Here is a 12,091-nt window from a genome sequence, read left to right on the forward strand (position 1 = left end):
CATCTTTAACAGGCAATACTTCCCCACTCGCAAGCATGGAGTCTGAGTAGGAAACAAGGAAAACTGTATTCAAGGAAAAGGGGATGCAGAATCAGGAACAGTAACAACATGTGTGTGTATGTATAAAATAAATCACCCACGCCCATGGTATCTTTGGCAGACGTTCAGCTCAGTTCCCAAAAGGCTGGTGTGTTACAGGATAAGAAAATGTCCCTTTAACAACTTCTATCCCCTTCTTCTTCTTCCATTACACCCTCTCATTGTTGATTGGTTGTCACAGTCACTTTCCCCCTCTGCTACTGCACTCCACTTATCATTGATTATCCCTGGTTAGCAAAGTCCAGAATTCAGCAGGCCTATCTCCAACCCCTAGGGGAAACACTATGCAGTCTGGTCCTGAGTCTTCATCATTTAATTCAACTGTGATAATTTCAGTATAGTAGGGAACAAACTTGCCCTATTGGTTTCTGTCCATATTTCACTATCCAGCCATACCAGACAGAGGATTGGTTAGGGTGACCCCTCACCCAGGGCACATTTGGTGTAGTTCTTTTGCCTTCTGTCACCCAGCAAGGATAACAACATTTCATTATCCTTTCACCCAAAAAACAATTTTCACCACCATCACCACTAAAACTTTCACATAACAAAAATGCAAATGAGGCCTGGCTAATTCAGTCTCTTCTCCCCGTTCACCAGTAGATGGCAGCAGAGAGCTCTTTACCCTGCGGAGCTTGTGCCCATCTGGCATTCTCAAGCAGCTCTGGGCCACTTTCCACTGCTCACCGATCGAGGGTAGCAGCAAGTGCCCGGCCCGCTAAACTCCAGGCTACAGGTCTCACATCACACACACACAAACTCCATGAAGAATGTTTCGGCTGTAAACCCAAGTCCCCAACATTTAGGGAATTCTAGATTTACAACTGCCCATGCCCCCTTAATCCAGACTCCACGTCCATCTGTCCTGTCCACGAGAGCAGTGGTTCTTAACCAGGGGTCAGAGGCCCCCTGGAGGGCTGTGAGCAGGTTTTGGCAGGGCCACCAACAGGGCCAGCACTAGACTTTCTGGGGCCCAGGGCAGAAAGCCGAAGCCCCGCCACGTGGGGTTGAAGCCCAGGCCCTAAGCCCCACACCACCCAGAGCTGAAGCCAAAGCCTAAGCAATGTAGCTTTGCCCCTGTGGCACGAGGCCCCAGGCAATTGCCCTGCTTGCTACCCCGTAACACTGGCTCTGGCTTTTCTATGCAGAAAACCAGTTGTTGAGACACAGGTGGGCCGTGGAGTTTTTATAGCATGTTGGGGGGGCCTCAAAGTACAAGGGTGAGAAGCCCTAGAGGCGGCAGGGTTCCTGTGGGAAAAACAGCACGTAATTACAGACTGTACCACAATGCATGTACACAAGGGGGCCAGACTGAGGTTGCCCATGTTGCCTTAACTCTGGCATTCCCTAACTTTTGAGCTCAAGGCCTGGCTCTTGGCTTTGGGGTGCTCCAGGAGACTATTTCTGTGCAGCACCTACAGTGCGGGGGAAAGACTGACCCACGTGGTGACGGAAGAGTGACCTGAAGTCTCACTGCGGGGAAGGAGGGCCCATGAGGAAACCTGGGTGGGAGGCAACGTTTAAGGACTCCAAAGGGAACAGGCTAACGGGATAGGGAGCCTCAGTGCCGTGGAGCTACCCCTGTCCCTCCCGGCCAGCACTGCCCAGAAACAGCAGCTGCCACCACCCCGGGTAGCATAGAGGATGGCGACAGCTTTCCTGGCCTTCATGCCAGTGCCACAGTGGCAGCCTGTGGCCAGGAGGAATCACTGCGGAGGACTGAATTCCTAACAGCCTGTGACGGGTGCATGAGAGATAATTTGGTTGGAGGTGGAACAAGCTCCTTGGGGGTGATCGAAAAGAAAAGGCCACACAAAGATCTGCATTTGCTTGCTTCCTCCCCTTTAAATTTACAAGATTTTCAGGCTCCTTTCAGACATTCTTCCTTGCTCCCCCAGTATGGGACCTCCCTGTTTGAGAAAACCTGTTCTGAGAACAGCAATCTCTGGGCGTAACACAAAGGTCACGGGGATCCCTCCAAACATGCTCATGAAGCACGGGTTTTAAAGCCAGATTTAGATATAATAATATGGAGCTATACCTACCTCACAGAGCTGAAAGAGACCTTGCAGGATCATCGAATCCAGTCCCCTGCCTTCACAGCAGGACCAAGTACCATCCCTTATTTTTGCCCCAGATCCCTAAATGGCCCCCTCAGGGATTGAACTCGCAATCCTGGGTGTAGCAGGCCAACGCCCAAACCACTGAGCTATCCCTCCCTCTCCTCTCACCTTTTTCCATAGCTCAGTCTAGTACAAAGGCACATAACTAGGAGTAATGGCATGGGAATTACAAAAGGGAGGCCTTTTACTTATGATATTAAGGAAAACTTCCCAAGAGGTGGAATGGCTTCGTTTGGGACATTTCAAACTAGACTTGCCAAACAGTCATAAATGTACAGCTGGAAACCCGTTCCTACATCAGTGGGGAGATGAGTTGGGTTACCCCCAGAATTTCTATTACAATTTTTGAATGAGGCCTGAGGAAAAATGGTTTTCAGTTTACTAAGAAAATCTAAGCTAAGGAAAATGTCCATCAAAATGTAGAAATTTTAAAGAAAACTTCAAGCCAGAGCAGCTCAGTCGGGCTCCAGATCCACTGACAGGAAAAAAGGAGCTTGAGGAAGAAGGGATACATGCTCCTGTATAAATCTCCCTGCGTGAGCTGTACTTAACATGGTTCCCTCATATTCCAAAATGAATAGTTCTGATACTCAGGTGGGCTTCAACAGGCTGTCTCCGTGGAGATAATTTAATTTAACATGGGAAAAGGTCATTCAAGATTCTGAACCAAACTCTCTCAAGTGATATTCTGGGACTCCTGGACATCTATCATGTCTCAATCAGTGTGTAAAAAAAACCAAGACAATGTGTTTTAGCAGCAATTTCCCAATTTATTGAAACTGATTGATTTTTGCAAGTATGTCTAAGCTAATCCCATCACATAAAGTAATCATAATCAATAGGCATACCTTTGGCATGCCTAGGCAGACAAGAAACTGTGAGATCAACTAGAAAATAAGGTAATATTTACCTGAACTACATTTACAGAAAATCAGTACAACACACAGTCATGTTCTCCCACTGACTTCTGATTACTAAAATCTCCCCACCTCCCCAAAATATTAAACACATCTCCAATACAAACACAGGTTTATAATAATTAATATAAAGTCAGTATAATATAGAATATTCCCAGCAAAAAAAAAAATAGTCAACAATCTTCAAACACTGTCTTGGTGGGTTTTTTATTTTTAGTTTTATTTTTGTAGACAGGTTTAAAGCATGTTGAAAAATAAATATATATGAAAGCATACACACAGCACTCTTACTATGCAGAAATTCTAGAAAAGGCAGAAATCCAGAACACAATATAGAATCTAAAAATAAAAAGAACCATTAAGTATGGCTTTCTCAAGAGTTGCACATGTCACAGAATGAGCTAAAATAAGATTATCTTTCATAATATTGCAAAAAATTCCAGTTTTTGCATTTTCTTGGATTTTTTTTTTTTTTTTTTTTTTTTTAATTAAAGGATGATGTGCAAAATTGGAAGCATTAAGGTGGATCTTTTTCACACAGGTGCCTATTCAAAGATGGCAGTGTTCTGACCCAACACTCTACTGCAAATTGAGAGTCAAAATATACAACTTTGTCAGGAACAAGAGTTTGACACATAACCCAAAGTAATAAATTCCCAAACATACATATATATAAAAAGTCAACTGAATGCGATTTTCACTTTGGAGTTGCAGAACATTTAAAGGCATAATTCAAGATACAAAACATAAAATGGGACCTAACGCTAAAGTAGGCTTCCTTTTGATAAGAAAATATTCCTTTAATAGTCCAAACACTATTTGTTTTTAAAAAGAGCCAGTCACTTCGAAAACCTTCATGAGACATGTCCTACTTCTCATCTCCCTGCAAAATCATTCTGTATCTTTGTGAGGTTTTATGGTGACCTTAAACTTTAATATATAAAGAAACAATACTTAAATATATATAAATTAGGATTTTTGTTTAAATGACTTTTTGAAAGAAACAAAAAGGGCCAAGAACCTAAGTTGCCTGTATTGTTCAAGAAAGCTTTTAATGCAGTATTTTACGAAGGTCTAACTTACTGCATCATTTAGCATTCTTTAGGTATTTATTCTGAGCTGCATAGATAGTGTATATAAAACTGAAGAAATGCATTCAATCATTGAACTGCATGAGAAGTTAGCAAAGCTATATTTGAGATGCTCTTTGTAGTCCTGGCCCCATTTTATATATAAAAAAGATGAGAATAATAAAGAGATTCAGGGTACAGTGATCACATATTACATATAAAATTTTTTTAAAAATTACACACATTTCCACTGAGATCAAATGTTTTATTTTTTCATTAAGGGAGTTCTTTTCTGAAACTAAATCTGCATTTTATTTCTTTATGTATTTAAAGAAAATGAAATTTAAAAAGGGAACCTCAGTAAAATATATAAATTCCTGAAGGGAAATAGAAAAGTGGATGCTAAAGATTATTTGAGCTAGTGTTGGATAGAACAACATTTAGGCAGAGTTTCTTTACACAGAACAGCAAAGAGAAATTTATATAGGCAGCAAATTACACAAGTATCTGGACACAGAAAAATGTGAGATATGGTTGGTAAACTCTAAACTGGTGCTCCAAATTTAGAAAGTCAAACACCTGCACGCAGTTGTGCATTTGCTGACGTCTTTGTGGGCCTGGGCCTGGGGATGGATCTGGAAATTGCTGGTCTCTTTCCATGCTTAATTTCCTGTTTTCAAATCTGATTTCTTTTAATTTTTACATAGATTATCCCTGCAGTTAAACACAGTGCAGCTTCAGATTTCAGTTTATAACATAGAAGCGAAGTAACTGGTAAAGTTGTATAGAGAGCCCCCCTTTTCATCTGATGGAAAGTATCACCGTTTTCAAACTCACTTTCTTTCAAAAATAAAATCCCATGTCTCTCCCCCATAGGGTGTGAAAGTTTAAAAAGCAATTCCTTAAAGGTTTTTAATTTCCAAATCTGCACACCTCCATCAAAAACAAAGCACTTAAAAGTATACATCACATATTAGAATGATTTATTTGGTATATATATTTATTTAGTGTAAGTTAGTAATATAGACGTATGCGCTATATTATAATTTTAACATTATAACAAGTTAGCTTTTTGTGGGTTTCTCTTCTTTTTTTGCATCCTCAGTTTGAAGAGCACAGAAGTGGCACTGGTAGAAAACATTTATGAAAGCCATTTGGCTTCTTGTCCACCATTTTAAAAAAAGGAAAAGAAAAAGGCAATATAAAATATTTCCAAATAAAACACAAAATAAAGCTAAGCACCCCAAAATATTAATACAAAATCAAGTTCGCCCAAAAGGGGGCAGGGACAAGGGAAAAAGTCAATTCAGGATCAATACCTTTTGTTTCTCCCTAAAACATACTAGCTGAAGATAGTGAATTTGTATAGTGGAGTCAGGGTGGACGAAAAGTGGAATGTAGAAACTGAAGGTTTGTGGTTTCGGGTTTTTTTTTTTTTTCCTTTCTCCATTTTTAAATAGATTTAATATATAAAAAGCCAAGCTACAGGTTTCTTTAAAGTACTGTATGTATTTGTCTACATGTAACAAGTGATTGCTGGAAGTCTAGGGAAAAAATTAATATTTACAGAATAAATGGCAATAAATCCACAGCCTGCATATCTGATAGGTGAAAGCAGTCAAGTTCATGAAACAGTGGCCTGGTTTTATAATCAACACAGAGTGGACACAACTGCTGATTTCTTTTGCATTTAGAAAAAGGGATATAAAAAGGTCCAATCTTAAAATATTGGGGGGGTTTTAAACATAGTTATAGGGCTTTATAACAAGCTAAAATGCAAAAACAGCTTTTTACAGTTTCATAAAAATGGTTTTATATGACCCTCCCACACTATTCCTTGAATATTTAAAGAATCTGGTTGCCCATTTTTGTCAGGTAACTTTCTCAATCCTAAATATTAGCCTAAATATCACATAGACAAGTGATCATAGAGCTTTGCTTTGAGCTAACAATAGATTTAAGACCATGGATTGACTCAGAAAAACATTTTTCCAAATTACTGACAAGTACCAAACTTGAACAGCAACAATTCTGGTGCTTATGCACATTGTGAAAGTATAAACCATTGTGAGTGGAGTCCCAAAATTTGGGGAGGAAGAAAACATGCATAGGAAAATTGGGGAGATTTTGGTTTTTTTCCTTTTCAAGAAACTGAAGACAACTGCAGAGAAAGGAATAAAATACATAACAATGGTGATATGACCCTTCAAAGAGAGCAATGCCTAAATGTCCAACTATTCTAGGTAGCCAGGTGGGTAGGTTCCTGCATTATCACACTTCACTGGGAAGAGATTCCTGGCACCTAAGAGTTGAAAAACCTAAAGATTTGATTACTTGGATTTTGTACAGTAAAATCTGCTTTTATTTTACTCCCTGGGTAGAACCATGCTTTCCATTTTTTAAAATTAAACTGCAAGGACTTATATTGTTTTCCCACAAGAAAGTACCTTTCCCACAATTGGGGGGAAAATAGCACCTTTTAATAATTTGGCTTCCTAGATTTAACTGGTTGCCTCTTGGTCTTGTTTGTGGCAGGTTTCAAGACCACCATTAATCATACAGGTTGTATAAAAATCTGCTCCATAGCAAGAAAACAGTGAGGTCTTCAGCTTTTTTTTTTTTTTTTTTTTTAAGCACCAAAAGCATGAAGGTGAAAGGTTCAGCAGAAGCTTTTATTATGAGCAGGACACTTTCATTGAGTTTTTTATTTAAATGTTGTCATAGGAAGGCAGCAGTGGCCAATATGAACTGAACTATTTGGAACACACCCATGTAAACTCTACTGTATAAGAGGAGATGCTCTAGTGGAGAAATATGGTTCTCTAAAAGGGAAGGTTTACTTACTTGGAACCAACAAAGGAAGTTTTACTTAGTCAGTTAAACATACGGACTACACCTACAAAGTAAGTAGGAATGTTTCAGCTTGGCAAGGATGAATATAACAATTTGGGAAAAATCTTGACTTCAGAGCCAGGATTTCTCCCCTAGTTCCTTGAGTTATCACAATTTGTAATTCATTTTGCTAAATGACTTGTATTTACTAAAATTTGCATATAAATATGAAAAAGGCAGTTAGTTGACACCTAAGGAAGAAAGGTGACAACTTTCATGTAAACCAAGCAGCTGGGTACTAAACTCTATGCGTCTTTTATAGCAAAAGAAATCTTATGGAAACACCAACACTCATTTCAGATAATAGAACTAAACAAGGTTGGAAAACTGGATACTGTTAAGATGCCAGTGGGCCCAAGTAATTTCATGATCTTTAACCTGATGGACTATTTGGGAGTTAAGATCCCATGTTATGAAAGGGGTTCTTAAGGCTGCAGCCTGAATTGCTGTTTGATCTAACAGGCTCCATAAAAAAAATCCATACATTAAAAAAATTAAATATTTAAATTAATTCTTTGCGAAAGGCTTGGGTTATATGGAGAAGCCCTCGAACACACAGGTCAGTTTATTTACATGATACTAGTTTGTAAGTAAGTCCACTGCTGCTGTGAATTTAGAACAAACAAAACTTTAAAAAAAACCAGTGGTTTGGGACACAAAACCTCCCTGGTATTTAATTCAGGGTGGGGAAGGTTTATAAAAGGAACACATGCTTTACACTGTCTCCTAGTCTCTCTCTCCCCCCTCACAGTGCTTACATCTTCAGAAACTCTAAGTCACTTGCATGCAATCTGATTTGCTCCCACAGAGAGGCAAAGACAGACAATCATATTTTTCCATGTGGGAGAAGGGGAAGGGGATGTAACTGATGCCACTAAAAGTGACACTTACTAATACAGTATCTGAATGGTACAGATAAAGGACTTGTTTGTTTAAAAAAACCACAAACAACTCTTTTGCACACATGGACAACAACAAGGCTACTTAGTTTTTCCCAGCACACTCTGTCTTCCCTCCCTCCCCCTACAAACAAAATCTTCCCCGTTTCCCTAAGAAATCCAAGTAAAATCCTTGTCATTTTCTCCAGAGTTCTCTTGCTCCTGTGGAGAGTCGACATCTTCTTTGTCATCTTCTAGAATCACATCATCTTGTGAAATTCCTACATCATCTTTCCATTTTATATCATCATCATCCCCCATCTCTTCATCTCCCTCCACTTTCATGTCATCTGGATCCTCCATGTACTGGCCTTCACCAGGATACAATTCATCTGGAGAACCTTCTCCTCCATTCTGATCTAAGTGGCCTGTTATGCCTCGACCAGAGCAATCGGCACAAACTCCATGGCGGCGGGAACCATGCTTAATTCCCACGCTGGCTGCAGACATGAACACTCTGTTGCACACTTTGCATACATATTTTTTATCTTTACTGTGGACCTAGGGAAGGAAAAAATAGAAAAAAATTAAGGCAGGGAAGATGAAGCAGAGAATTGCAAATGTGGTCCAAGAAAGAAGAGATGCTTTCCGTTTTGCTGTAAAGGGAAAAAAATAATGTAGCCCGTAACTGTCACTGGCTGGTATTTCGAACAGAAATGATGGGTCCCAGGTATGACTTTTATCCACTATATTTCTACTAGTATTAGTAGGAAGGTATTTTACAATGCAATGGAAAATCCTTTTTTTGAAACACCTCTGACTGTGAAACCAATCATTTCAGCCTAAACCTCCTTGCTTCTCTTGGTCTACATTTACCACAGGGCACTAGAATGCACACATTCCTAAAATTCCTACTACATTTTGAAAGTCTCATACTATCTTAAAATAGCTGTCACCAGATGCTAGTTAAAAGCTACCCAGAAATATGTCTCAAAGATACAACAAGAATTTCAGTGTTTGCTATTGGTCAGACAAAGGAACGGTCTACCTTAGGAACATTTTCACTGGTGGTGTAACCATGTCAGTGTAGTTACACGGTGCAAACTGCTAATGTAGCTGCACTGCACTGAAGTAAAGTAAGGTTTACTTTGGCAATTAACCATATTAAGTCGTGCCTTTGCAAACCCTGTCTTGGATTGGTTCAGTGCATCTGTGTGAGAGGTGTACCCTGCTTTAGTTGCAGTGACACAATTACATTGATTACGTTTTTCAAAAATGTTCCCAGTGCAGACAGGCTCAAAGGTGGTAACTTATCAACAGGTGTCAGGATATTGTAACGCATGAATTTAGCGGTCTGTATTCCATCATTATCACCATCACCGTAGGCTAAAGAATAAAAATCTAATCAATGTACTCACTTTAAAACAAAACAAAAAACCAAACCACCTTCTAATGCACATCAGCTTCAAAATTTGTGTCTACTTTGACAGCTGAAGAAAGTTTATCACAGAAGTTTCTGTTTCTTGAAAGAGTCACACAGCATTGTGTGTCTGAACATGGCATTATGCACAGCTATTACAGTTACAGAGTACGAGCAGCAGTGGAAAAGTAATCTGCAGAATTTATTCAGAGGGAGAACATTGTTCTAACTGACCCAAACGTCACAGTATAATAACCAGAACTAAATACTTGAAGAGTTTGTGTGTTTAAACACAGCTCCATACAAAGTATGCTAATACACGTAATCTCTGCCTTAGTGCATTTTCACTTTAGGCAAAGCAAGGGAGCCTATTTACTCATTAAACTCATTTGCTACACTCCACTCCTAAAGAAAAGAACGTATCAGTGGGGTCAGGATTACTGAACTCTACTTCAGTGGAGTCACACCAAAAATAATCTGGCACACGAACACATGCTTTTAAAAGTTCTTTCTGTTAAGATGTTACAATGCGAAGAGGTCTCTGGAAACAGCATTCAAATCGATTGTGACTCTCTATTCTTTGAATTGATGGGCCTACCATGTCCACCAGAGAAAAGATGTTTTCTGTTTGAGGGCTCTAAGGCAATTAAAACTATGCTGGCTATGCCACGAAGTTATAGTAAGGAACTGATGAAAAAACCCCAAATTAAAAGCTAGACTTTGACCTGACAATCTGAGTTTAGAACACATGCTTCCTCACATTGAAGTCAGGTGGTGAGTTGGCTTTTCCACACAAAAAAGGAGATAGGAGGACAGATACCAATGCAGCCCAACTTTCATTAGGCATAACTTGATCCAAAGTTTTTGCATGACTAAATATGAAACCAGTCAGGAAATGTGCCACATAGAAAATGCCATAGAAAGATAAAACGAACAAACAGGTCAATATAGAGCTGTGCCATAAGTCACCTTTGAACAGGAGATGGCAGCCTTGCAGCTGAGCCACTGATCTGGGATTCAGATCTGGGGTTAATTCCCAAATCTGTGGCAGACTGCCTGGGTGAGCTCGGACACTTCACTTCATCCTTGTGCCTAAATTACCCGTCTGCAAAATGGGGATACTACCTATTTCCTTTCTCCCACCCTTCATCTGCTCTGTCTGCTTCGACTGTAAGAGTAGGTGAAGTTGGTCAGTTTCTTCTCTCTCCAAATACCTTTAGTTCAGCTGGGTAACCAATAAGGAAATTGAATATTCTAGTTGTAAGCACTCCGATTAGCCTATGATCGGAATAGGAGCATAGGAATTGCCATAGAACAACTGGTTTGGCTTCAGATCCAGGAAATGTAGATCTTCTGTGACTCAGTTAAAAATGTGTTTAATTGACCTTCTTTCTGAGTAAAAAAATGTTTTCACGTTGATGAGCCCAAATGCCTTTGGGAGCAAGGAAGTGGAGCCAGCACCACGAGAGCTGCCAGCAGACAATTAGAAAGTGGTCCATGGTCCTCAGCCAACATTTTCCCAAGGGGTCTCAACTTCCCAAGATGTGATTACGCTTGTCCTTGCTACAAGTTTTTGGGCCACCGTGTCCCCCTTTTAGTCGATACACCTTATATGCAACTATGTCAAGAGCACACACAGTATATGGGCAGTGCCTCCCCATATCCCCATGCTATCTACTGATTCAATTACTGTGTTTCTATCCTTTCTGTTTGCTCACTTTACTCTCCTTTTCTGTGTGTTTCTTTTTTATACACCTCCTGTTACTCCCATTCCTCCTTTTTCCTGTCCATTTTTATTAGTTTTTGCTCTCTTGGTTTTTTCTCTCCCTTCCCCTTGTTCCCATTGCCTATTCCATCAATGACCAGAAAGCTACGCTGCTTGTGATGGAGGTGAATATTTACTGCTTTCATGTGGCCGAGACTCTTGTTCTCACAACTGAGCTGTGTATTGCGAGGGACGACACACACAGATTGGACCAGCAAACTGCTTCCTGACCCTGCACTCCCCAGCCATGAGCTGTATCTCTTAGCAGCTTTATGAGGGCCCATCACAGGGCCAGAAAGGCTACCCATTTCTTTACCCCTAGCAGTATGTTTGCAGTGATAAATTGGTCCTGCTTTAACTGCTCCATTGCTCTTCTCATGTGGCACCTTACCCAAGTCGGGAAACTTAACATAATCCATAAGTGTTGCTAAACAGAATGACTAAAATCTGTTCAAACAACTTAACTCTGAGACTAGGAGTATTGTGTTCTTGATACTCCCAGCTGCCTTGAACTTTGAGAAACAGAAATCATCAGAGAGCTTAGTGCCCTCCGGAGTGGAGTGCTTGACTACAAAGTTGATTACAAAGTTAATGTGAGGAAGTGTTGCTCTTAGATATAAAGATTCGAGAGAATTTTTTGTTGAGTCTGGTGTTACATTCCCAGTTTCTGTCTGTTCAAATGCCTTAGTGGTGGTCAAATGCATTACAGGGGATGGGAATTATTCAGGAAACCCTTTTTCTCTGAGCTGGGACAGGAAATTACATATATTTGGGGATTCAAACTTGGATGTCAGTAGTCACAGTTCTCAATCCTGACAGCACAGTATCATCTCCTGCAGGCAGCAAGAGTTTGGGCACTTCACCCACTCTCATGTGCATTTAGCCATGGTACCAGCTGTGTTGGTTACAGACAATTCATTTAGAAAG

At 40.1% G+C, this 12,091-nt stretch overlaps 1 protein-coding gene across 1 annotated transcript in view; it reads right to left on the minus strand.

The window, feature by feature from the left end:
- Positions 1–3,327: 3,327 nt before the first annotated feature.
- Positions 3,328–12,091, minus strand: part of ZBTB46 (zinc finger and BTB domain containing 46) — a 107,841-nt gene continuing 99,077 nt past the window's right edge. The window contains exon 7 of the mRNA XM_077832662.1: positions 3,328–8,540. Coding sequence (XP_077688788.1) covers positions 8,151–8,540 — 390 coding nt within the window. The 3' untranslated portion in view covers positions 3,328–8,150. The remainder of the gene's footprint in view (positions 8,541–12,091) is intronic.

The sequence above is a fragment of the Eretmochelys imbricata genome, chromosome 13 (assembly GCF_965152235.1).
Source record: "Eretmochelys imbricata isolate rEreImb1 chromosome 13, rEreImb1.hap1, whole genome shotgun sequence".
Classification (NCBI taxonomy): Eukaryota; Metazoa; Chordata; order Testudines; family Cheloniidae; genus Eretmochelys; species Eretmochelys imbricata.